At 40.9% G+C, this 27,843-nt stretch overlaps 1 protein-coding gene across 1 annotated transcript in view; it reads right to left on the bottom strand.

Annotated features, from left to right (window-relative positions):
• PPP1R1C (protein phosphatase 1 regulatory inhibitor subunit 1C) overlaps positions 1–20,478 on the bottom strand; it is a 58,137-nt gene extending 37,659 nt beyond the window's left edge. The window contains exons 1-2 of the mRNA XM_075831157.1: positions 20,083–20,478; positions 17,380–17,440 (exon numbers count right to left, since the gene is read on the bottom strand). Coding sequence (XP_075687272.1) covers positions 17,380–17,440; positions 20,083–20,163 — 142 coding nt within the window. The 5' untranslated portion in view covers positions 20,164–20,478. The remainder of the gene's footprint in view (positions 1–17,379; positions 17,441–20,082) is intronic.
• Between the last annotated feature and the right edge of the window lie 7,365 nt (positions 20,479–27,843).

Here is a 27,843-nt window from a genome sequence, read left to right as displayed (position 1 = left end):
TCCATGGGGGCAGCCATATTGGAGATACTTCGTTGCTGTATTGTCTGTCTGTGCAGCAGGGGTTGTGTGATTTATGGCAGATGAAATGAATAAGAGAAATGTCATAGTATATTACAGTCTCCAGGAAATGATGAATACAGTGCCCGCCCCAGGGACCAGAGAGTGACAGGGGCGCTGCATATAAAGCTTTATCTGTTTGTGTATAGTGTGAGGGTCCTTTTACACCGGCCAACATGGTCCGTAAAGACGACCGCCGATCAATGGGACAGTTCGTTGATCGGCGCTTGTTTGCTCCAGTCACAAGCGCCGAATTGTTTGCTCCATGTCTGGCTATGTATGGTGACGAGCGATCTTTACTACGATCGCTCATCCCCATACATTTCAATAATGTCGCCAACAACGATAATATTTATGGCTGCATAAAGGGTACTATCAGCCGATGAATGAGCGTTTACTAGTTCATAGGCTGATCGTTGCCCTGTCGGGGAAATGAACAAGAACTAGCGCTCATATGAACACTTGTTTCCCCTATCATTGGCCCCTGTAAAAGAGCCTTTACTATCCTGCCTTATCTAGTCCTCCAGTAGTACAACAGAGCTGCAGTTAACTCGCCCCTTCCCCCAATGATAATGAGATTCTCTCCCAGTTTACACAGCAAAGCCGACGTGAGCTAAAGAAAGCGGGAAGCATCAGTCTATTGTGACCACTCTAGTGGTGAGTGTAAAAACTGCAATATTTAAAGATTTTTTTTTTATGTATGGATAGTCACATAAAATGTTTTAAAAACCCCAAAATGTTTATCCAAAATATGTTTATTATAAAAAACCTGATAAATAAATGTCTTATTATCTAAATATACATCCCTTTTAAGGTAAGTATGCTTAGAAATTTCCCATCAATTAAATCAATCTGATATTTATAGTGGATATCTCGTTTTGGATGATGCTTATATGCATTTTTATTCAGTGTTGGCTGCTTTGTGGATTTTCAGCTCTGCTCCACTGTGGCACAGCTATAGCCAGTGACTACAGTTTAAGGGCTTATTTAGACGAACGTGATATACGTCCGTGCAACGCGCGTGATTTTCACGTGCCTCACACAGACCTATGTTAGTCTATGGGGCCGTGCAGACTGTCCGTGAGTTTCACGCAGGGTGTGTCCGCTCCGTAAAACTAACGACATGTCCGTTATCTGTGCGTTGTTCCCGCATCACGCACTCATTGAAGTCAATGGGTGCGTGAAAATCACGCGCACCACACGGAAGCACTTCAGTGTGACGAGCGTGATTCGCGCAACAGCAGTGAAAAGGATGAATGAAAACAGAAAAGCACCACGTGCTTTTCTGTTTACAAACATACAAACAGAGTGTCATAATGATGGCGGCTGCGTGAAAATCACGCAGCCGCGCATCATATGGTGATGACACACGGAGCTGTTAAGTACCTTTTGCGTGCGCAAAACGCCGCATTTTTTGCGCGCGCAAAAGGCACACGCTCGTGTAAATCCAGCCTAACTGCATTGTCTAAGGTAGTTTGAAACCCACTTCATGTCTAATTAGAGTCTCAAGCTCTTGCTTTGTCCCTCCCCATATTTCAGGCCCCATGCACACAACTGTAAAAATTGTCCGTAATAGCGGACCGTAATACGGTCCGCAATTACGGACCCACTCTGTTCTATTGGCCGCGGACACCTTTCCGTATTGCTACGGATGGGTGTCCGGGCCGTAGAAATGTTCCGTAAAGTATGGAACATGTCAGTTCTTTTGCATTTTATGCGCCATGCTCCCATACTTTGTATGGAAGATCGGCCCAAAAATGCTGGAGGCCGTCGGCGGTCAGCAGTGCCCGCAATCGGGGACGTGATTACAGGCACGGCCGTGTGTATGGGGCCTCGCACTGCAGCTCTGTATCTTCAGGTTGGCTGTTATGTATAAGCACAAGCTCACCAGAAAGTCAGTTCATGGATTCCATTACAGCAGGGACCGAAAGATTTTTAACTGAAAGCAACTACATGACCAGTGAGAAAAAAAATTGTTTTGCATTGCTTCACATTGGAAATGTTGTCATGTTTTGTTACATGCTACAATTGTAGCGGTAATAACTAGAAATAAAACTTTAGAAAGGTCTGATAACATTTTAAGCCTGATGGATCAGATTTCCATTAATGTAAAACATCTAAAAGTAATCTCCATAGAGTAAAGGATTACTCTAGTTACTGGATCCATGTTAGATAAGTACTCCCCATTTATAAAACACCATTCAGAATAGGAGCCGGGCTGTGACATCTCCTCTTTTGACAGATGTCACCCTGACTTTCAAACTACCACTTCCCTCCTGTGGCAATATGGGGGATGCAGTAGTCTGAGACGTGCGGGTGCCTGTAAATAAACATCAACACAATCTAAGTGCATAGTGCAGACGGGCAGAGCTGGTGACAACCCTAACCAGTGTCTGTATGATACTCCAATGTGACAAATTTTTTGAGAATCAGGAGCCCCTTATTTTAAACAGGGAGATTTTTCAATGAAGAAGAAACGCAGTAGTTTGCACAGTTTGTCTTAACAGCGATTAAGTGACCTGATGGACACCCAATACCAATTTACAAATAAGGCAAGTGTTTGCCGACTCACAGAAATTTAAAACTGGAAAGAGTAATTATTATTTTTTTTTGCAAGAGACTACAATAGATATTCTAAGATTTAATGGATTCAGTAAATAATATATCAGTTGGTAGATTGTGTTTACATACAATGAATCTACTAGTATTTAGCTCAACCAGGTTCTTCATATCTGCTGTATGTTGTCCAGAGGACCAAGCAAAATAAAAACATAACCCGTCAATAGCGCACAGAATAATAGATCAAACAGTAGGACGGCTACTGGTGCCAAAACCGGAGCAGCAGGATTCAGGAAGAATGTGGGAGCAATTTCATTGATAATCAATTGCAGATGTCCTATATGTAACATAATGCTCTGTGGCTTATGCAGATCTAAGAAACACATTACATATATTATAATGTAAAAATTCATCATTCTGTTATTGCTTTGTTAGTTTATTCTTTGTTTACTAGCTTAGAAATGTTTTATACACACACTGCAGTTTGGTGCCGTTTTTTTCAGGCATATACTATTCCAAAGAGGTGTAATAGCATATGCCTGACACAGGGGCAGACACAGACAGCTGAGGGCCCCCGTCCAATAACAGGGTATGGACCCCTTGCTCTCCCATCTAATCATAGATTGCCCCCTTATGTCTCTCTAACTAACCATTAGTAATTGTTAGATATAAAATTCATTATCTCAGACATTTACATGCAATCTATTAGACAGAAGAAGGGTACTTTAGGGTGACAGTGGGCCCACTTATCTACTGTGCCCCTGTGCAGCTGCACAGGTTGCACCAATGGTATGTCTGCCCCTGGCTTGATAGTTCTGAGGTACCAACCAGAGGAGGATAGAGATTATGGGGGAGCAATGGTATGTAAGGAACAAATAAAAGATTCCAGGGACCTGCTATTATTGAGGAATATGACTATTACCACATTGCTAGGCAATAAAGAAGATGATGGTGTCTAAAGACAAAATGAAAAAAGGGCATCTATTACTACAAAGTAACCATTACTCCATTTTCAAAGTTTTAACTTTTTGGTACGCTTTGAGACTGACAAGAGTGTATGTACCTTAGGGATTGCCCTTCTCTCCAACAAGCAATGAAAAAGAATGGGAAGGACTGTTTTTGCTGCCACAAAAGGAGATGGAGCCCATTTAGATTTTTTCTGTGAGGACCAGTGTTGAGATTTAAGATTTTAACAAGGAGTTTGGTACACGGACAAGTTATATAGTGTTGTACAATGTGCAGCAAAGTTCCATGTATTATCCAGTTGAAGAGTACCATAAAGAAAATAGCACCAATATACTACTTAGACTAATGTTACGAAAACAGTGCCCAGATATATGATGCATACAGCAAACAGGTAAACATGTCTATGCAGTACCCTGATGAATATTGTCATATAGTGCCTTCATTATAGTACCATTCAATGCTCTAATGAAAACAGAAATATTGTGCCCTGATGAAAAATGCTATAGAGTGCCCCCCTACATAGTGCTCTGGTGAAAAAACCCATACAGTGCCCCGATACATAGCGCTCTAGTGAAAAAACCCATACAGTGCCCCGATACATAGCGCTCTAGTGAAAAAAGCCAAACAGTGCCCCGATACATAGTGCTCTGGTAAAAATAAAGTCAGATAGTGCCCTGAAAAAAAGTCCTATGCAATACCTGGATTAAAGAATACAGTCATTCTATAAATAGTGCCTAAGGCCCGATGCACACGACCGCAATTTTGGTATATTTACAGGAAAGTGCCAGGACATGTCCTATTTTTTTATTTTACAGACCGTGCTCCCATACTAAATGCGGGTGACTGTCCTTGGCAGTCCACAACCGGCCATGCCTGTAATCACGGACCATGATTACTGGCACGTCGTGTGCATGGGGCCTTACAGAGTATTGATTTGTTCCATACAGTGCCCCTCGAATAAGAGAAGCACTTGCCTGTTTTGCCATATCTTTTCTTACACTACTCTTCCAGCCGCACAAGAATGATGTCATATCATGCTGCTCTATAAGTATCCCTAGGTCAGTTGCCCCCAAAAGGACTTATTGTTAAAGCAGCGCTGGATACTCCTACTTCACCTTGCTCCTGTCAGTGATGGACAGCAGGGCAACCAGGTTGGGATTGGGTCAACAGGATTGTGACTTTTTACAACTCAATCAGGAGAGCCAGGGTGAAACAGCCAAAATTCATCCCTTGTGAGGCCAATCATCATGAAGAAGAGTGAAAGGCTGTAACAAATCTTGCTTTACAGCTAGCATCTCTGAACAACAATGTACAAAAAATGATACCAGAGTTATATTTGTAGGAAATCACCTTAAAGAGACTCTGTCACCACATTATAAGTGCCCCATCTCCTACATAAGGAGATCGGCGCTATAATGTAGGTGACAGCAGTGCTTTTTATTTTAAAAAAACTATCTGTTTTCACCACATTATTACCGATTTTAGATTTATGCTAATGAGTTGCTTAATGCCCAAGTGGGAGAGTTTTTACTTTAGACCAAGTGGGCGTTGTACAGAGGAGTGTATGACGCTGACCAATCAGCATCATGCACTCCTCTCCATTCATTTAGTCAGCGCATAGGGATCCTTTCAGATCGCTATGTGCTGTCTTATACTAAACACATTAACGATACTGAAGTGTTTAGACAGTGAATAGACATTCCACGGGATGTCTATTCACAATCTCTGCACTTCGTTACTGTTTCTGTGGTAGTTACAGCAGAGGAAGTGTGATCTCGTTGTAACCTGTGATTTACTGCGTAATCTCGCGAGATTACGCTTCCTCTGATGTAACTAACACAGACAGAGTAACGAAGTGCAGAGATTGTGAATAGACATCCCGTGGAATGTCTATTCACTGTCTAAACACTTCAGTATCGTTAATGTGTTAGTATAAGACAGCACATAGCGATCTAAAAGGATCCCTATGCGCTGACTAAATGAATGGAGAGGAGTGCATGACGCTGATTGGTCAGCGTCATACACTCCTCTGTACAACACCCAGTTGGTCTAAAGTAAAAACACGCCCACTTGGGCATTAAGCAACTCATTAGCATAAATCTAAAATCGCTAATAAAGTGGTGAAAACAAATCATTTTTTTAAATAAAAAGCATTGCTGTCACCTACATTATAGCGCCGATCTCCTTATGTAGGAGATAGGGCACTTATAATGTGGTGACAGAGCCTCTTTAAAGTCTGGACTGTTCGTTTACAAACCTAGAAGTATCAAATGCATGTGTCTGGTCAGAGTCAGGTAGGGGTGATAAAGCTACAGTACAGAAAATGATCATTAGACTGCATGAGCAGGGCATAATAACACACAGCAGAAGGAACCTTGGTAAGTATTTTAATTCTGCTGTATATAGTAGTATAAACCATAGTAATCTATAGGTCACGAACAACAAAATCCACCTAAAACTTTGCTTTTTTTTAAATGTTTACAGGATCTATAAAAAACAGAGTAGGGGAGGCGCTAAAGAGAATATCAACTACACCGCGTTACAAATTATTATGCAAATGTTATTTTTCGCTGATTTTCCTAAATAGTCTATGCAAATGACAGGCAGTATAATCTTCAAGCCATCAACCGTTGGAGTATAATGCGAATTTTATTGAACAAATTTCCTAATGATAACAGATTTTTTTTTAGAAGTAAAAAACTCAAAATGCACTGTTTCAAATTATTATGCACAACAGAGATCAAAACGTTTTAAAGGTTGTGAAGAGAACTAAAATGGTAATTTGTTGAATTTGCAGCATCAGGAGGTTATATTTACAGAAATCAAAAGCTCTTTCAATCAAAAAAAAACTTAACAGGCCAAGTTACATGTTAACATAGGACCCCTTCTTTGATATCACCTTCACAATTCTTGTATCCATTGAATTTGTGAGTATTTGGACAGTTTCTGTTTGAAAATCTTTGCAGGATGTCAGAATAACCTCCCAGAGCTTCTGTTTTGATGTGAACTGCCTCCCACCCTCATAGATATTTTGCTTGAGGATGCTCCAAAGGTTCTCAATAGGGTTGAGGTCAGGGGAACATGGGGGCAACACCATGAGTTTCTCTCCTTTTATGCCCATAGCAGCCAATGACACAGAGGTATTCTTTGCAGCATGAGATGGTGCATTGTCATGCATGAAGATAATTTTGCTACGGAAGGCACGGTTCTTCTTTTTGTACCACGGAAGAAAGTGGTCAGTCATAAACTCTACGTACTTTGCAGAGGTCATTTTCACACCGTCAGGGACCCTAAAGGGGCCTACCTACTCTCTCCCCATGATTCCAGCCCAAAACATGACTCCGCCACCTCCTTGCTGACGTCGCAGCCTTGTTGGGACATGGTGGCCATTCACCAAGCATCCACTACTCCATCCATCTGGACCATCCAGGGTTGCACTGCACTCATCAGTAAACAACACGGTTTAAAAATTAGTCTTCATGTATTTCTGAGCCCACTGCAACCGTTTCTGCTTGTGAGCATTGTTCAGGGGTGGCCGAATAATAGCTTTATGCACGCTTGCAAACCTCTGGAGGATCCTACACCTTGAGGTTCGCGGGACTCCAGAGGCACCAGCGGCTTCAAATACCTGTTTGCTGCTTTGCAATGGCATTTTAGCAGCTTCTCTCCTAATCCTATTAATTTGTCTGGCAGAAACCTTCCTCATTATGCCTTTATCTGAACAAACCCGTCTGTGCTCTGAATCAGCCACAAATCTTTTCACAGTACGATGATCACGCTTAAGTTTTCTTGAAATATCCAATGTTTTCATACCTTGTCCAAGGTATTGCACTATTTCGCGCTTTTCGGCAGCAGAGAGATCCTTTTTCTTTCCCATATTGCTTGAAACCTGTGGCCTGCTTAATAATGTGGAACGTCCTTCTTAAATAGTTTTCCTTTGATTGGGCACACCTGGCAAACTAATTATCACAGGTGTCTGAGATTGATTACAATGATCCAAAGAGCCCTAAGGCCTCATTTACACGAACGTGATATACGTCCGTGCGACGCGCGTGCTTTTCACGCGGGTCGCACGGACCTATACAAGTCTATGGGGGCATGCAGACAGTCCGTGAGTTTTGCTCAGCGTGAGTGCGCTGAAAAAAACTCACGACATGTTCTAAATTTCTGCGTTTTTCGCGCATCACGCACCCATTGAAGTCAATGGGTGCGTGAAAACCACGAAGGTCGCACGGAAGCACTTCCGTGCGAACTGCATGATTCGCTGAATGTAAACAGAAAAGCACCACGTGCTTTTCTGTTTACAAACATCCAAACGGAGTGTCTTAGAGATGAGCGAACCGAACTTCACCGGGTTCGGCCGAACTCGTTTTGACCGAACACGGCAAAAAATGTTCCGGTACGCGACGTCAGGAGACAGTCACTGTCCAAGGTGCTGAAAGAGTTAAACTGGTTCAGCACCCTGGACAGTGACTTCCGATCACAATATACATGAACGTGTAAAAAAAAAAAGAAGTTCTGACTTACCGATAACTCCTGGCTTCTTCCTCCAGTCTGACCTCCCGGGATGACAATTCAGTCCAAGTGACAGCTGCAGCCAATCACAGGCCAAGCACAGGCTGCAGCCAATCACAGGCTGCAGCGGTCACATGGACTGCCGTGTCATCCAGGGAGGTGGGGCCGGATGTCAAGAGAGGGACGTGTCACCAAGGCAACGGCTGGGAGACCGGACTGGAGGAAGCAGGAAGTTCTTGGTAATTATGAACGTCTTTTTTTTATTCACAGGTTGCTGTATATTGTGATCGGAATTCACTGTCGAGGGTGCTGAAAGAGTTACTGCCGATCAGTTAACTCTTTCAGCACCCTAGACAGTGACTGACGTCGACTAGCCTCATCTCTATGATGGCGGCTGCGCGAAAATCACGCAGCCGCGCATCATACACTGATGACACACGGAGCTGTCAAGTGCCTTTTGCGCATGCAAAACGCTGCGTTTTTTTGCGTGCGCAAAAAGCACACGCTCGTGTAAATGAGGGTTAAGACACAATACCATCCATGAGTTTAATTGAAAAACTAATAATTAAATGTTTATGACACTTAAATCCAATTTGCATAATAATTTGGAACACGGTGTATATAGATATTTGATATAGTGACATTAACTAAGAAAAAAAAAAATATATATATACACACACACACACACACACACACACACACACACACACACGCGTGAGTGCGTGCGTGCATGCGCGTGCTTGCACACATATTCCTTATTTCATTTTTTCAAGTGCTATTTAGGCCATATTCACACGGACATGTCCGTTTTGCACGCGCAAAAAATGCAGCGTTTTTTGCGCGTTGTAGTCCCGTGTGTCATAAGTGTTTGCTGAATGGCTGCGTGATATTCACGCATATGCCATCCTTATGACACGCGGTTTTGATATTTAGAAAAAGAAATGAAGGAAGTGCTTTTATTTTTTCCTTCATTTCTTTAACTACGCGCGCGACACACAGAAGTGCTTCCGTGTGCTGCGCGTGATTTTCACACACCCATTGACTTCATACGCTGCGTGATGGACTGTCTGAACGGCCCCATTGTCTAACATAGGTCCGTGCGATGATTTTCACGTGCGTATCACGGACGTTAAACACGTTCGTGTGAATAAGGCCTTACAAACACAACCAACATTAAAAGGAAAAAATCAAGCAAAACAAATATTTTTCTTTCCCATACTGATCACTGTATTTTTCTTCATCTGCTTCTAAGAAGTCAACTTCCTTCGAGTTACAGTAAGATATCAGATTTGAGTCAGCCATAAACTATTAAGAGGAAGCAGAACACCAAGGATAAAAGCTCAGTGTTTGGCACAGCGCCATCTCACACAATACAACGTTCACTGATGGTCTTTAGGGAGCATGCTAACATTGACTGTAAGGTTTAAGGTTATTTCATTCTCATACTGTAAAATGTTGCTAAACTTAATTTCAGCCTTCTTTAATTTGGTAAAGATTATTTTGTACCGTTCTGCATTATATATCAGTAGAACATAGAAATATTCCAACGGAAACCTATTGGGATGCACGTACCCTTATCTGGAAAACATCCTTTTTTTTTTCCATTCTCACAAATATATAGCCCTGTTTAAATGTATTGCAGATGCTTATTTGAACATAACAGCATTAACAATAAATGGCTGGCTCTGTTTGATTTTTATTGCATTCAGCAGTCTTAAAGGGAAATCGTTTTGAAAAACGGGCGTGTAAAAAAACGGCCACGAAAAAGAAGTGCAGGACACTTCTTGGGACGTTTTTGGAACCGTTTTTCATTGACTCTATAGAAAACAGTTCCAGAAACGTCGCGAAAATCGCGGGTGGCTTAAAAAACGTCTGAAAATCAGGAGCTGTTTTCCCTTGAAAATAGCTCCATATTTTCAGACGTTTTTAGTCTAGTGTGTGAATATACCCTTAGGCTGGAATCACATGCAGTGTTTGTGGCCGTTTTTAACCCTTTCCCAACTGCCACGGTCTTTTGTTGTCGAGCGGTGCAGGTCCGGAATCCAGAGCGTCGTCTTTTGGCATCCCTGTAATAGAGTCTGATGAGCGCTCCAGTGAGCGCTCATGCTCTAAGCAGGAGCTGCTACTAGCAGCCCCTGTTCTTAGAGTAGCCTCCTGAATACAGCTGGGATCAGAGGAAATTCCGACCCCAGCTGTTTAACCATTTGATCGCAGCTGTCCGTGAACACAGCATGATCAAATGGGACTACCCTCTTCGATCACGTCACCGTGATGCAATCGGAAACTGGGGGAACCCTCTGAAGTCAGCTGTGAGGACCTAGAAAGGACCCCAGGGCTGTCTGTTCTGTAAGCCTGCTGTTACTGCACACGATACGTTGCCCTAACAGCAGCCTGTATCATAGTGACAATAATGTATTCGTATGCTAATACATTATAAATAAAAAATAAAGTTGTTAAAAAGTTATCCCTTGATGGGATCAAACAAAACAAAACAAAACAAAAAACAATGCCACAATTGCTAGTTTTTGGTCACCACCCCTTGCAAAATATAAAATAAAAAGTGATCAATAAGTTGCATTTACCCCGAAATAGTACCAATAAAAGCTACAACCCGTCCCGCAAAAAAACAGGTACAGAAAAAATTTATTATTTTATATAAAGTGATTTTATTGTGAAAACGCTGCAAAACATAAAAAAAGATATACATATGGTATCACCGTAGTCGTATCGACCCGCAGAATAAAGCAAAAGGTAATTTATAGCGCATGGTGAACGCCGTAAGAAATAAAGAATTTAAAATGCCAAAATTGCTGTTTTTTGGTCACCTTAGCTAAAAAAAAATGTCATCAAAAGTGATTAAAAAGTTATATGTACAAAACAATGGTACCAATAAAACCTACAGCTCGTCCCGCCGAACAAATGTCCTCACGTCGCTCAATCGACCAAAAAATAAAAAAGTTATGCCTCTCAGAATATGGTAATTCATAACAATTTTTTTTTTTATAACAAATAGTATTTTCTTTGTAAAAGTAGTAAAATATAAAAAAAACTATATAAATTTGGTATCACCGTAATCGTATTGAGCGGCAAAATAAAGTTAAGTTGTTGTTTTTACTGCACGGTGAAAGCTGTAAAAACTAAACCCAAAAAACTATGGAGGAATCAGAGTTTTTTCCAATTTCAGATCGCAAAGATTTTTATTTTCAGGTTCCCAGTATGTTATAGTGTACTTTATGGTGTCATTAGAAACTACAACTCCTCCTGCAGAAAATAAGCCCACACACCACTCAATGGATAGAAAATAAAAAAAAGTTATGGCTCTTGGAAGGCAAGGAGTGAAAAACAAAAATGAAAAAGCAAAAAAAGGATCAGTCCTGAAGGGTTAATTAATTTCTGATACACATTATTAAGAAACTTTCTGAATGCTGTTTCGAATACTTTGATGGGTGCAGTTTTTAAAATGGGGTGGTTTATGGGGACTTTCTAATATATAAGGCCCTCAAAGCCACTTCAGAACTGAACTGGACCCTGAAAAAATAGCCGTTTGAAATTTTCTTGAAAATGCTGCTAAAGTTCAAAGACTTCTAACGTCCTAGAAAAATAAAAAGATGTTAAAAATAAAGAAGATGCAGACATATGGGAAATGTTAACTAGTGACTATTTTGTGTGGTATTACTATCTGTTTTACAAGCAGATACATTTAAAATTAGAAAAATCAAAATTTTTGCAAATTTTCTCTAAATTTCGGTGTTTTTCACAAATAAATATAGAATTTATCGACCACATAAAAGCATTCTAAAGTTATTAACACATAAAGTAACACATATCAGATTGGCTGTGCCACAAGGCCAAAACAGGTTGTGTCCTAAAGTGGTTAAATGGAGAGGTAAAGCCCGCAACAAAGAGCTACGAGTTGTGACTTATGCGGCGGAAATACTGCAATTCCGCCGCAAAAAAATTGCAAATGAAAAAAGTATTTTTTATATATATTTTAAAATTAATAAAAAAGCTCATACTTACCCCCTACCATAGTCCTAGCGATGCAAACTTCTCTTCTGAGCGTAGCCCAGCCTCTTGCGATGGCGTTTCATACCATGTGACTACAGCAGCTAATCAAAGGGACGCTCATAAGAAAGGGATGAGTTTAAATGACTACAGCTGGGTAAGTAGAAACTTTTTTTTTCTTCTTTATTGCTGCAGGATTTCTGCAGTGAACATGCTGCCCGAAAAACCACACCAAAACTTGGTGCGGCTTTTCATACGGAATTCCTTCCGGCACCCTAGGCGGATACGCTGTGTAGTTTTACTCAACGAATCCGCCTAGTGTGTTCCTACCCTACATGTATACAAAGTTTTTGACATTGCCACAGTCAAGTTGAGGATCACCCGTGTCGTCATTTTCTGTGAGTTACACCCCCAACCACCCAGAATTGGCGCACAAACAGTCCGTGGAGTAGTGCCAGCCATCTTTCTCCCTTATTCTACATTTTGAATAGAATATTTTTCTACATCCACATACCACATCTGCCTACATTATGCATAGTAGTTCTATATAATAGAGCCAGTATTGAAACTCTGAGACTGAATATCTGGGAGTAGCATGATTTTATATATATATATATATATATATATATACACACACATATATATATAAATCATACTAGGGTAGGTTTCATACAAGAAATTAGAACCTATAGCAGATACTTTACTGCTGCAACCAAACTCCAGTAATTGTAATGACGGGGGTAGGGAAACGGACAAGTGAGCCCTAATCTACACGCCACTCTGTCCCTGCCTACTTGCAACGACCCGCCCTAGGAGACGGGGTACAACTGGGCGGCGGTCCCTACGCTCAGTAAGTGCAAGAGACAAACAGACAAGGGAACACAAAGCAAAGGGAAAGGGGCAGTTGCCCAGTGGTGAACGAGCCAAGTCAAACCAGGAGTGCACGAGGTACTAAACGCAGAGCAGGAGAGTAGTCAGAAAGCCAGGGTCAGTATGGAGCAGGATCAAATAGATAGAAGCTGTAGCTGGGCCAGGAAACCACTCGAGAAGAATCACAAGCAAAGGAGGAACAGGAAAGGCAGGTATAAATAGACAGAGGGCGGGAGCTAGCTCCGTCTGGCCAGGCTGCGATAGGCTCTCCCACTCCTAAGCCTGCCATCCTGAGTGGTGGAAGATGGAGTCAGTCTCAGAGACATAGACTCAGGTGCAGACTGATTACCTATGGGAGTATACACAGAAGTTGTGCCTGGCAGATCCTTTACATAATATTAAATTATTAATATATAATATAAAAACACTAAGCCTAAAGCCTATCTTATCTTCATCTGTGTAGCACTTGAAAGCAACCTGTTGCTCCCTATTAAGCACTATTTTAGGGTGGTGAGAGGCTGTACCGATTCTTCAAAGGGATTAAAGGATTCCAGAATTAGAAATAAAAGGCCTGTTTTACGTTCCTGCAACACTTGTCCTATTCAAAGGCAATACCAGACACAGCACATAGACAGATGTGGCGCGGTTTAAAAAAAAACAAAAAAAAAACAGACCCCTTTTCTAATGACAGCAATTCCAAAAAACTGTCTGCCCACATGATCACCACAAGTTTATTTGCAGATTTGAGAACCTCTAGAAACATTTATATATGACTTTTTATCTTGTTTCGCTAAGAAATAAACAGCTACACAGGAGTGTGGCAGCCACATTCCCCTCTTCCATCTTTGCCACAATTTTGTGATTATAGCTTGTTCTATTATGTCTGATTACTCATTGAATAGGGACAAAATACCAGCAAATTACAAAATTAGCAACAGTAATTCCACTGTGTCTCTTAGGCCGGATTCACACGAGCGTGTTCAGTCCGGGATATACGGTCCGTATATCGGCATTATTTCCCTGACCGAGCACACTGCAGGGAGCTGGGCTCTTATCGTCATCATTATCTATGACGCTAGGAGTCGCTGCCTCGCTGTGGGAAAACAGTCCCGTACTGAAAACATGTTTTCAGTATGGGACAGTAGTTCCGCGGAGAGGCAGGGACTCCTAACGTCATAGATAACGATGAGGCTAAGATGTTGGGGTGGGCTCCCGCTTCCTGCTTTCTGACTGCAATAAAGTGGCATTTTAGTCCACTAGTTTAGATAGAACAAACTTCATAAAGTTTGAAATAAATAAATAAAAGTCCCAAGTAAAAAAAATGAAAAACCCACCATTTTCCCTTTACAAAATAATTTATTATGAAAAAAAGTAAAAAGATACACATATTTGGTATCACCACGTCCGTAACGACCTCAACTACAAAGCTATTACATTATTTAACCCGCATGGTGAAGACTGTAAGAAATAAAATAAAAAACAGTGCCAGAATTGCTGTTTTCTGTTCATCCTGCCTTCAAAATAGGGATCAAAAAGTCACGTATTTCCCAAAATGATACCAATAAAAACGACAAGTTATCCCGCAAGAAAAAAAAAAAAAAAAGCCTTCATACAGCTATGTCATCAGAAGAATAAAAAAGTTATGGCTCTTAATATATGGTGACACAAAAACAAATAATTTAGAATTGAAAGTGTTTTTACTTTGTAAAAGTAGTAAAACAAAAAAACTAGATAAATCTGGTATCACCACAATCGTAACAACCCTCTGAATAAAGTTAAAGTAAATTATGTTATTTATACCACACGGTGAATGGCATTAATTTAAGACACAAAATTAGTGGTGAAAGAGGTTTTTTTTCCTATTACCCCAACAAAAAAAGTTAACAAACTTTAATCAATAAATTATATGTACCCCAAAATGGTGCTATTAAATAAGACCTTATACAGCTATTTCGATGCAAAAATAAAAAAAGTCACCCCTTAAAAGTAATTAATAAAAAGCATGTAGGCTTTAGTGTACGCTCTTGAATTGTCCTCTTCTATCAATCTCCATTCAGATGTTTTTTTAGGGTCCTTTTACACTGCCCAATATGGGCCGTGAAAATGAGTGGTGATTGGCGCTCGTTTGCTCCTTTCACAAGGAGCAATGATCGGTTATGTATGGAGATGAGCGATTGTTACTACGATCGTTCGTCCCAATACATTTCCGTTATCCCGTGAACAAGCATTGGACAGATCAATGACACGTGTAAAAGGGCCTTCAGTTATGTTTCTGACATTGTTGCTGCCGAATGGCTATTTTGCCCAATTGTGCAATGGTTCATCCCTCGTACTTGTATTGCTGCAGAACTAGACAAACTTTTTGGAAGCCGTAATGGTAGTCTTATTGGTCGTCACACCGCTTTACATAAAAGGATAAGCTATGGCTGAATAAAAATAACAACCTAATAAAAAAAGTGGGTAACTGAAAGACAAAATTTACAGTGTTTTTTTTAGCCGTTCGCTTTCCTATGTGGTTTTCCATGATGACCTGGCTCAATAACACATGGATAACGTTTTAGTTATTGTGTATTGAAATGTTAAGCAAACAGTCTTGTCCTAATGTATTGAGGCCAGGATCACACATGCCGGTATGCAGATGCAGATTTTGGCTCCATTTTTTTCTAGCCCAACACAGGAGTGGACACAAAAGAAAAAAGTTGCATGTCTGGTCTTTATAATTTTCCTTTGGAATACACTTGTGGTTTGGCTAAAAAAAAAACAAAAAAAAAAAAAAAACAACTACACCAAACTGTGTATGTGATCTTGGCCTCAGAGACACATAAAGCAATAAGATCTGTCAATAGCAGTTAACCTGCTTGTCGATTGTTTCCAGGAAGCCAAATTTTTTTCACACACTGCACAAAGTCAAAATGAACAGAAAAATTATTTAAATGACAAAAGGCTAGGAAAGATATATCACAAAGTTGTCAGATTTTACATATGCAGATTTTATAAAGGCAGACAACAACTTAAATTGGGTTGTCCAGGATTAGAAAAACATGGCTGTTTTCTTCCAAAAACAGTGCCACACCTGTCAATGGGTTGTATTTAGTATTGCAGCTCCGCTTCATTGAAGTTAATAGAGCTGAGTTGCAATACCACACACAACCTGTGGACAGGTGTGGTCCAGTTTTTTGGAACTAAGCAGCCATGATTTTCTAATTCTGGACAAATTCTGGACAAACCAATAAATTTTTATTCTTGCAGTTGATCTTTAGAGTTCTGTTTTTCACATGTATAATATACAATAGGGGCCCTTTATAATTCCATAAGCAACAGGCACCTGCACATTCTAAGTACAATTGAATACACCTGCCAACCTTAGGCCTTGTTCACACAGTGCAGATTTTGTATGTATTTTTTAAGCCAAAACCAGGAACGGAACCTAAAATAGAACTAACATACAGTATAAAGGAAAGTCTTAGGCCGGGTTCCCACGGGACAGATACGGTGCGTAAAACCCATGCAGCGTATCCGACCTGGAATCCGTAGTACATTCTGTCCGAAAACCGCACTACAATGTGGGGCGTTTTTTTCTGAAGGAATCTCCGCTGCGGAAAGCAATGGTAAAAACCGCTCATACTTACGTAGGTCGTTGTTATGGTGACTCGTCCCTCTATCGCAGTCTGGTCCGGCCTCACTGGATGACGCTGAAGCCCATGTGACCACTGCAGCGGCGGTCACATGGGATGTAACATCATCCAGGTCGTCCTCTTGGGATGGCGTATCATCCCATGTGACTACCGCTGCAGCGGTCACATGGGATGCAACATCATCCCAGGAGGCCGGACTGCAGGAAGGAGACGGGCGTTCTGGGTATGTTTTTATTTTCCGAAGTTGTGATTTTTGCAGCGTAATTACTGCGAATATGCCGCAAAAGTCGCAACACTGGGCTTTCTGTTGCGGGATTTGCATCGCCATTGAATTAATTGGGGAAAACTTGAAAAGGAAAAGCAACAAAAACGCAGCATAAATGGACATGCTGCGGAATTAAATTCTGCATCGCAGGTCAATTTATTAACGTTTATACTGCGGTTTTTTTCCCGTAGAGTGGGCATGAGATTTTCTGATTGTCATCCACTTTGCTGCTACTGTAAATGCTGCAGAATTTCCGCACAGCATTCCGTTGCGGAAATTCTGCAGAATTTACGCTACGTGGGAACCCGGCCTTAGAATGTCATCTTCTCCTGGATCCAATTCTGGTTTTGGCTTAAAAAATGCATGCAAAAGCTGCATCATATTTACGCTGTGTGAACAAGTCTTACAGAGTGAAATGCTCAAACAGATATAACAGGGCAAACAGATATATCCCCAATAGTATCTCTTCTTCCTCGATATTTAAAATAAATATTAACATTTACGCACCTGGCGGTGATGGCTCATTTAAAATAACCAGAGACGCTGGTGTCGGCCTTCGCTTTCTGATCTATTTAAAACACAGATACTAAATGTAAACAACGTCCTAGTCACAATTAGTCATTTCAGTAAGAAACTCACAACTCTTCCACTAGACCACAACTTAGACATATCACTATCACACAGTTCATTTGAGATCACTGACCCAGAAAAAGCCTATTCAGTTGATGCAGTTACAAGGATAGTTGTCCACTATGAGACAACTGATGACCTATCCACCGGACAGGTCATCAATATATGATCGGTGGAGGTCCGACACCCGGACCTCGCACCAATCAGCTGCTTCGGCTACCGGACGTCCATGCCGGAAGCAGATGGCTCGGGCCACGGAATAGTGGTCGTGCTACAGTAATCAAGTGAATAGGAGCAGAGCTGCAGTTCGGCAGCACAGCCGCTATGCAATGTACGGAGCCAACTGCTTCCGGTTCCGTACATTGCATACTGTGCAACTGCATCCGATGCCCGCAGTCAGCCTGAGGAGCTGATCGGTGTGGGATCTGGGTGTCGGACACGCACCGATGACATACTGATTACCTATCTGGTGGATAGGTCATCAGTTGTCCGGTAGTGGACAACCACTTTAATACATGACAATATCAGGTTAAAATCAATGAAAGCCAGGGTTCATACAGCATGTAAATATTACGCTTGTGGAACAGTCTAAAAATCTGTGTCTAAATCTGCGCCTAAATCCTCATTCGGATTTTGTTACGAATTTTGGTGCGTGATTGCATTGCAATGAATAAAATGCATCGTAAAATCTGTGGAATTTCTGCAACGGAAGGGGCATTGGGCAGATCTGTGTACGCTATATGTGAATGGGATGTATTAAAACCCCTTTCACTTACATTGTACTGTACTTTGTTGCAGAATTTCGGTACGGATTCTGCAACCGAAATTCTGCAACAAATATGTGATGTGTGAACCTGGCCTAAATGGTCTCCTAGAAAGTGCATTCATTACATTAACCCATCATTGTCTAAATGCCCCTGTCCTAGGACTGGTGTATATGGGTGAATTTCTACAATGCTGTCCTATATATATATATATATATATATATATATATATATATATATATATATATATAAACTATGGCAAGTTACTATTCTTCTTCAAAAATAGTATAATTACTAAACTAACATGATGCTTTAAGTTGAAGGGGTAATATAGGTTTATGAAGCTTATTCTTTGTATAATAACAAGTTATGCAGCTCTCGAAGATACTTTCTTGATTAATTCCTCATCAGTCACTCCCAAGAGATAACAACTATTCATGGTCATGTGATGGACACACAGGCACCCAACTTGTGGGAAGACCCAGCTCTGATAACTGTACTGGGACAAACCATGCAGTTGGGTGGCCATTACATGACCAGGATAGATTTTTATCCACTGGAACATTTCTATTGAATGACTGCAAGCAGACATTTTGAAAACTGTAAGGAACCGATACAGAAAAAATATTGAAAATTGTATACAACTTTCCAATATACAAAGAATAAGCTTTATTTGCTGAAACCGTAATACCCCTTTGAATTTAAAGAAAGTTACATGTTTTATTATTCATCTTTTTAAAAATATATATATTACCCATAGACACAGACCCATTTGCTATTGAGTAATATATGTATTCTCCAAATAATTGTGTGTGAATGAAAGTTTGATGATAAATGTTGTTTTTCAAAAATCTGGGGTAGCGCTAATGATCCTTTGATTGGCAATTCATCTTATATACCATTTAACTTACTTGTTATCAGTAAACTAAAGAAAAATAAAATTTAAAAAGTTGTAATTTTTCCAATTTAAAAAATGTCGATTAGAAAATATGGTGTGTGCGTATATTTCTAATAATAGTGACAGATATGGGAAATGGCTCCTGGAATTCTTGACAGGATTATATTGTTAGAAGTGTAAGCATACTTACTGTAACGTGAAGAGCAGGAGTCACTACTAGGACTAGACATTTGTATTAGATTAGTGCTATCGGAAATTTCCATTTGTATTGTATTAAATACATAGTGTATGTAAACAGATCACAATACTCCATGTTACAACCATTCACAAACGTTTCCAAATTATTTACTCATGCCAGGTGAACAGGACATGTTCCATGTTATTCTAGGTATGAAAGACTAAAAGATGGTCTACATGGCTGTATTGGTGGTCCACGTTGTCACTGTTTTTTTTTTTATTTCTTTGCAAAAACAGGATCACTTCCTAGCAGGGGATGGAAAACATTTCCGTAACTAAAGATTTTCAGATTTCTTCCTCCTTGGTCCTATGCAGTTTCTGGGCCAAAAAATGAGAAAGGGACCACAGTTCTCACATACGGCCATCTAAATGAGCACTTATATAGAGTGAATACATGGGTGAGAGTTGACTGTGTGATATTATATATATATATATATATATATATACACACACACACACAAAAACTGCTTTAGATAAGAGCACCACAGACATATCAGTAGCCACATTTATAATTATATAAATGAACATAATTGCTATATAATTAACTAGGTTGAAATATATCAACATATTTTAACATGTTATAAATACCAAAGAGCTTGCAATGCAGAGTTAGGTAGCAGTTAAAAAAAAACAACAATAATAAAAAATGTGTAATTTAATATTTTTTATTTTTCATTTTACCTGTTCTGAGGCTTCTGGATCCAGCTGACTCTGAAATAATGGCACAGCAAACTGTATCTTTTTAGGACTGTTGGGTTCCATTTTGTACAAATGGCAGAAAAAAATTGACACCCCCAATAAAACCGCGGAGTCCAAGTATCTAGCCTCTGGCAAACGCTTTTAAGATGACTCTCGATGCAGTTTGTTGATAGCTGTATTTTCAGTCTTATCAAGTGCTGCTGCATGAAAAGAGCAACTCCCTTATTCCACATCAATAGCAGTTCTTGTAACTGGCTCGTTTTTTTCTTCAGTCCTTTTGATCCTCTCCGCACAAAGCTAAAAGAACAATAAGCTAATTGTGCACCAGTTTTGCTTCTGCACATGCCAGGGATTCACTCAGAGCTTAATTGAAAATGCAGTGCTAGCCCTGAATGGCCTAGAGCCCTGGGATTTGAAAAAGTGGATAGCTCCACTGTACATTACTAACCGCCTACTCAAAAATGCAATATAAGCTCCCTCTGAGTATTGCTGATGGACCATTAATATTTGATCATGACAAATCAGAAAGTGAGGAGGCTTAGCAGTCATATGTATCTAGCTTACCACTGATGTTTAGACAAAAAGGTTTATTATCTTTTGTACACAGCAAACAAGTTGATATTAATTGACAGTAGCACATGAGAAATTCTAAAACATTAGTTAAGTAATTAGTTAAGGTCAGTTTACAGATGTCACAGAAAGCCACAACGGTTTAGGTTATATTTTTGGACATTACCTTTCCATTGTATGAATCTATTTTAAACAACGCTCAATAAATACATTCATGTTTCTGCTCCCATGACCTATCATGCTTTCATTGGTTGAGCAATGTCTGAATATTGGGTAGCCATGAATAAGTGAAAAAAAAAAAAGGTACTTAGTAACCACACCTTCCTGTCTTCCTCAGGGGAGGGAGTTAGAGAAGTGGGTGGTCCCACTTCTACTCTACCCTGTGCCTATTTGACAACAAATAAGCAACATAATGGAAATATTCACAGGCAATTAATAATCTACTGGTAATAAGTGCACGGTCCACATGCGGCTGAAACAACACTCACACGCGGTGGCAAATGGCTGCTATGGATCAGCGTGGTTTCAACAGCATGCAGACTGCACCATGCCAGACTGTGCCCCAGCTAAACGTTTGCAATATGGGAAGAAATTAATATCACTGTAGATCTTCCTATTAATGCTGATAAGTATGTTGCAATGTATTTTTTTCCTCTGCACAATATGGGTAAGCAGCAGGTACATGGAGCCTTTATATCATACAGAAAAGAGTTAGGGCATGACCACACATGGCGGAATTCCTCCGCAACTGTCCGCATCAATGCCGCACCTAATCCGGGTTGCGGATTACGGCTGCGGATCTGCACAAAATGTGCAGAAAATTGATGCGGACTAGCTGCTGCGGACTGCGGGAAAAGTGCTTCCCTTCTCCCTATCAGTGCAGGATAGAGAGAAGGGACAGCACTTTCCCTAGTGAAAGTAAAAGAAATTCATACTTACCGCCCGTTGTCTTTATGACGCGTCCCTCCTTCGGCATCCAGCCCGACCTCCCTGGATGACGCGCCAGTCCATGTGACCGCTGCAGCCTGTGCTTGGCCTGTGATTGGCTGCAGCCGTCACTTACTCTGAAACGTCATCCTGGGAGGCCGGACTGGAGACAGAAACAGGGAGTTCTCGGTAAGTACGAACTTCATTTTTTTTTACAGATACATGTATATTGAGATCGGTAGTCACTGTCCCGGGTGCAGAAACAGTTACTGCCGATCGCTTAACTCTTTCAGCACCCTGGACAGTGACTATTTACTGACGTCTCCTAGCAACGCTCCCGTCATTACGGGAGCCCCATTGACTTCCTCAGTCTGGCTGTAGACCTAGAAATACATAGGTCCAGCCAGAATGAAGAAATGTCAAGTAAAAAAAGCAAGACGCATCCGCAGCACACATGACATGTGCATGACAGCTGCGGACTTCATTGCGGAACTTTGAATCTCCATTGAAGTCAATGGAGAAATTCCGCCATGAGTCCGCCACTGCTCCGCAACAGACAGAGCATGCTGCGGACACCAAATTCCGCTCCGCAGCCTATGCTCCGCAGCGGAATTGTACGCATCGTGTAAACGAACACTGCGAAATTAAAGTGAAAGTCAATGTAGAAACGGCTCCGCTGCGGATTAACGCTGCGGAGTGTCCGCAGCGGAATTTAAGTGCAATTCCGCCATGTGTGAACCCGCCCTTAGGGGCCCTGAAAACACATAGATGTCGCTCCTGTGTGAATCGTCCACCCTGTCAGAACAAAATTGGACGATAAGCTTTCTTTTACATTACAAGAATATGAGAAGATGGAAACCAAGACTTGGAACCTGTATGGGTAATATTAATTGAACGAAAAATTATTTTAATACATTTTTAGAAGAATCGGATTAATATGGCAGTAAGAGATAATGTTGTTTTAGTGTTTGGCACTAAGCTAAAAATAGACAGTTTTGCCTTTAGCTTAAAGGGAAGGTGTCATGAAATAATTTTTTTTTTATCATATTGCTTTTAGTATGATATGAACATACATTTTATTTATTTGTGTCTTTGTGTTCTACTTTTTACTTTTTTCTTACTTTTACTTCTCTATGGGGGCTGCCATTTTTTTTCATCTCTGTATGTGTCGATTAACGACACATACAGAGATGGAATACGGCACATACATCCCCATAGAGAATGCGAACAGGAGCCGTTCCATTCTCTGCAGCGTACTCCGTCTGTGTGGGAACGGCGCATGCACCGCTCCCACACAGACCAAAACGAAGCTCGTTAGCAGAGCGAAATTCGGCGCCATTTTCATGTGGACCGGAAGCCGCTGCCGGACAGTAAGATGACGGCTTCCGGCCATATGTTCAAGGAAGCGAAGGCGCAAGGAATAGGAGCGGAGGCGGCAGTGGAGGCAGGAGCAGGTAATTTATGTTTGTGTATGTGATGTGTGTATTATGTTCGTGTTATACTGTCTGCTTAGCACTGTATCTAATCCTCCTACACTGTGCAGTCACTCAGAAAATGGCGGCACACAGTGTAGGAGGTTTGCAGATTCAAACCCCTCCTTCTCCTGGCACTAGCCAGAATAACGGAAGGGGGATTGTGTGAGGACACTAGAGCGAGTGTGTCTACCCCAAATTTGCAGCATAAAGCAATGACGTTGCTTTACCACATTGACCATGCTGCAATTTTGGGAATTGCTCCCTCTAGTGACCAGCACATGGAAATGTTATAAATTAGAATCTAATTTATAATAGTTCCTGACTAATAATAATTGTTTAACTAAAAAAAAAAAAAAAAAAAAAAAAAAATCTAGCGACACATTCCCTTTAAGCAATCTGGGACAAACTGGTTCCTATGGGTGCTAGACCCCCATATAAAAAGGATGTCACGATTGGGAAGTGCCTCAATGTAAACAAGTCTAAAATGATTAAATTGTTTAGCCCAAAGCAGTATTGGCATTATGCTAACAGAGAAAGGCAAAAGTATCTTGTGACCATGCCATTCCGCATCTGAGATTGTGCTATTAAAGGGGTATTCCAATCTCAAATATGCAACTTATCCACTGGATATACTATAAATGTTGGATATGGGCAGGTTCCACCTTTGGAACCTCCACTTATCTGGAGAAGGGTGTCCCCGACCCAACTGGTGAGGCGGCCAGAAGCATAAGCATGCCCTGCTGTTTATATATCTCCCATGTAAATGGAGAAAGGGATGCGTGCCCCCCCCCCCCCTCTCCATTCATTCTATGCCTAGATGTGGCATCCCTAACAAATGGAAAGGGATGGGAGCAGGGTATTTGTTCTCCAGGTAGGTGCAGGTCCTCAGACCTTTATGGCATATCCTGTGGAAAACCCCATTTAATTAGATTTTTCTAAAACAAAATTTGAAAAGACCTGTAAACCCCACTGAATTTGAAATGTTTCCCTTTTTCCCCTTTTTATTAATAGCACAATCTTTATTAATTGACCTACATATAGTATTTGAAGATATGCATAATTCTAATAACCTCACAAGTTTGATGCATGGTATATAAAAAAAAAAAAAATATTTAAGATTTAACCCCTAGGCGCACAAGGACGCAACTATACGTCCTGGCGGGAAGTTACTTTGCGCACCATTACATACAGTTACTGAGAAGTTCCCAGTGCACACTGAGTGACAGTGTGCATCGTGATCCTGGAGAGCAGCTGACCCCGACAGCCAACACTCCCGAGTCACCAGCAATGGACTCAGAATAGCGGTACAATACCGGCGATCGATCCAGATCACATTGTATCTACATTAAAAGTTTTAAAAACCGTTCCCGGGACTCGTAGTTCATTCCAGGAATGGTAACTATGACCTGATTGGCGATTGGTGGGTCTGTTCAGGATGGATGAAAAATACAGAACACAGGCTCAGATCTCTTTGTTGGCGAAGAGAAGTTGGAGAAATCAGAGCCTGTGTCGTGTTGTGTGCCCCTCAAAGTTTATTCTGTTTTTTTACTCTGTTTCAGTTACCCTGTTCCCAATGTGTGACCCCACCACCTCCTAGTGCATTTTTTTTTTTAATTTCATCATAATGCACTAAAAATAATAATTAGATTTAGTTAGGTAGTGGTCTAGTTGGTCTACGTTAATTCCTCACGTCAGTATCAATCTGTTGAGTCAGTTGTCAGTGTCAATCCGTAGCATCAGTCGCGTCACTTGTCAGTCACGGTCAGTCGCATCACTTGTCTTTTAGTCAGCATCAATCCGTCAGCGTCAGTTAGTGAGTGTTAGGGTATGTTCACACGTAGAGTCAAAAACGTCTCAAAATATGGAGCTGTTTTCAAGGGAAAACAGCCCCTGATTTTCAGACGTTTTTTGAGCAACTCGCATTTTTCTCGGCCATTTTTGGAGCTGTTTTAATTGGAGTCTATGAGAAAACGGCTCCAAAAAAGTCTCAAGAAGTGTCCTGCACTTCTTTTGACGAGGCTGTAATTTTACGTCGTCGGCACAGTACATCGTAAAGCCCATTGAAATTAATGGGCAGATGTTTGCCAACGTATTGGAGCTGTTTTTTCAGACGTAATTCCAGGCGTAAACCGCCTCCAATACGTCTGAAAATAGGTCGTGTGAACATAGCCTTAGGCTGGGTTCACACAACCACATTAACGTCCGTAATGGACGGACGTATTTCGGACGGAAGTCCCGGACCGAACTCAGTGCAGGGAGCCGGGCTCCTAGCATCATAGTTATGTACGATACACACATTTATAAAATGGCAGCAAGACGTTACACCGCTGAAGAGGTGTATGCCATGATCGCGTCTGATACAGACACAGCAAGCATTGAGGAACCAGAGTTCATTCTCTCGTCCTACTGCAGTGACCGTGAGGAACCTCCTCGTAGTCACAGGAGGGTTAGTGCCTAGGTTCTGCCTGACACTGGTACGGCCAGCAGTAATTGCTCATCCCCAACCAATTACACACCCCCCCCCCCCCAAATCCCAGAATTTACCGCTGTGACAGGAATTCATGTGCAGACGGAAGAGCTGCCTGTAATCGGCTTTTTCAAATTGCTCTTCACAGACAATTTGATACAGCTTATTGTGGACCAAACCAACATTTATGCCCATCCATTTATTTCCGAACAACCCAACTCCATTAATGCCCAGGCCAATCGTTGGCAACTAACGAATTGTGCAGAAATGCAAAAATATTGTGGGTTAGTCCTCAACATGGGTCTCACTAAAAAGCCCAAAGTGAGATCCTACTGGTCCAGACATTTTACATCATTGTCCGCTGTACCGAAATACTATGATCAGACCCTGATTTGAGGCCCTCCATAAATTTCTGGAGTTCTGTGTCTCAAATTTAGAGACAAAAAGGATGTCTGCATGTTGTCAACTATGCATGATGGCAGCTGCACCCCTGTCCCACACGTGGATTCACATAGACCACGATGAAGCCCATATGCATATAATAAATTCCAAAACTTACTTGAGCTTTGACCCCATGGTCCTTAGAGCAGAATGTTGATTTTCAGGTTTAAAACCTCTCCTGATTATTCTTCATCTCCAAACTAAAATTAATTCTGCTATATGCAATTATCAAGCCTTGAAAAGGAACGCCATTAGCAGTCCTCTTAGTCGAGTTGTACAACATTGGCAAATAACTACACAGTTTATATGCAAAAATTTTGCGATCGTTTGATGTTTTCTGGCCTGAGGAGCTGCTACTTAAAGTCATTATTCAGATTGCCATAGGACAGGTGCCGAGTTACCATAATTTCCCTTCTTTTTAGAGAAGTGCAATTACAAACGTAGGGTCAGTTAGTTTACCTCAGGCCCATATGCTCAATTCACCATAAAGAAACAAACGCCAAGTTATTTGTGGCTTTCTTGCAGTGTTTTTATTGGTTGAAGTTGATGGGGAGATATGTAAAAATTCACTACAAACTGCGTTTTTTTTTTGTTAGTGCCGTTTATTGGTTTGGCCTTTATTCAGCCAGTAAGTGGTGGTATTTCCTCCCATAGACCTTTTACTGATCCAAAAAACAAATGTGTCAAAGAGTGTTGCATTTTTTTATTTTTTTTAGGAAAAAATAAAAATCATGCGTTGCAATGACGAATTTTTGAATCCCATGTTCTTTAAATAACATATTGTGCACTGTGAAAAAATTCCACATGATTTTTCAACAAAGTTCCCTGCAGCCTCCAGGGGAAGATACTCGGTGTGCCTTTACGCAGCGTATCCGCCCGTGTGAACTTAAGCTTAAGGAGTAAATTTTGACCGGATAAAACGCTGAAAAAAATATGCATGCTGTTTGTGTAATAAACGCAGCCTGTCACTGTTTTGGCCGCGTAGTCACAAACTTCTTCTGTAAACACTCAAATAAATTTACATTTAAAAAAATATAAATTACTGCACTAATGTGGTTTATGCCACAATAACCGCAAGCATCCAAAAATCACACAATTAAGATATATAACGTGACCAATTCACGTCAATGGATAACAAAGCGACCATTTATATCAGTTTATTATTCAACTTTTTTCACCGGTTCGATCTTTGGTCCCAAATCTCTTCATCCTTGTGTGGCTTGTCTCAGCGGGTTGTTGAAAGTAGCCGGTAGACTAGCTGGGAATTGGCATTTTATACTGCCCTTGTATCAGTTCTCCCTGTATCTAGGACGGTCAACTGGATACTGATACATACTCTTGCTAGTCTCTGCAGGTTGATGCAAGTAATCAAACGAGGAGATCCAGGACAACTTGAATTTGAGAGTTGGGTTGCGTTCACACATCCGTGTCAAAATTATTATTTTTTTAATTTATTTTTTTGCAAAGTCGTGGGAAGAAAAATGCGTTTTCAGGGTATGTTCACACGGCGTATTTTCGGAAGCAGAACACCTCCAAACATCTGCCCATTGATTTTAAAGGGGAAAAACTATGTTATGTTCCGACGGGCAGTTTTTTTTTACGCAGGCCTCTTGAAAAACGGCTGCGTAAAAGAAGAACTGCAGGTCACTTCTTGGGACATTTTTGGAGCAGCTTTTCATAGACTATTAAAAACAGCTCCAAAAACGTCCGTGAAAAACGCAGCGAAAATCACGAGTGGCTTAAAAAACGTCTGAAAATCAGGAGCCGTTTTCCCTTGAAAACAGCTCCGTATTTTCAGACGTTTTTGACTCAGCGTGTGAACATACCCTTACAGCGACGTCTGCACTTCGCCTTGTAAGGCTG

This window comes from Rhinoderma darwinii, chromosome 6 (assembly GCF_050947455.1).
Source record: "Rhinoderma darwinii isolate aRhiDar2 chromosome 6, aRhiDar2.hap1, whole genome shotgun sequence".
Classification (NCBI taxonomy): Eukaryota; Metazoa; Chordata; class Amphibia; order Anura; family Rhinodermatidae; genus Rhinoderma; species Rhinoderma darwinii.
This window is presented reverse-complemented; position numbering and strand designations above follow the sequence as displayed.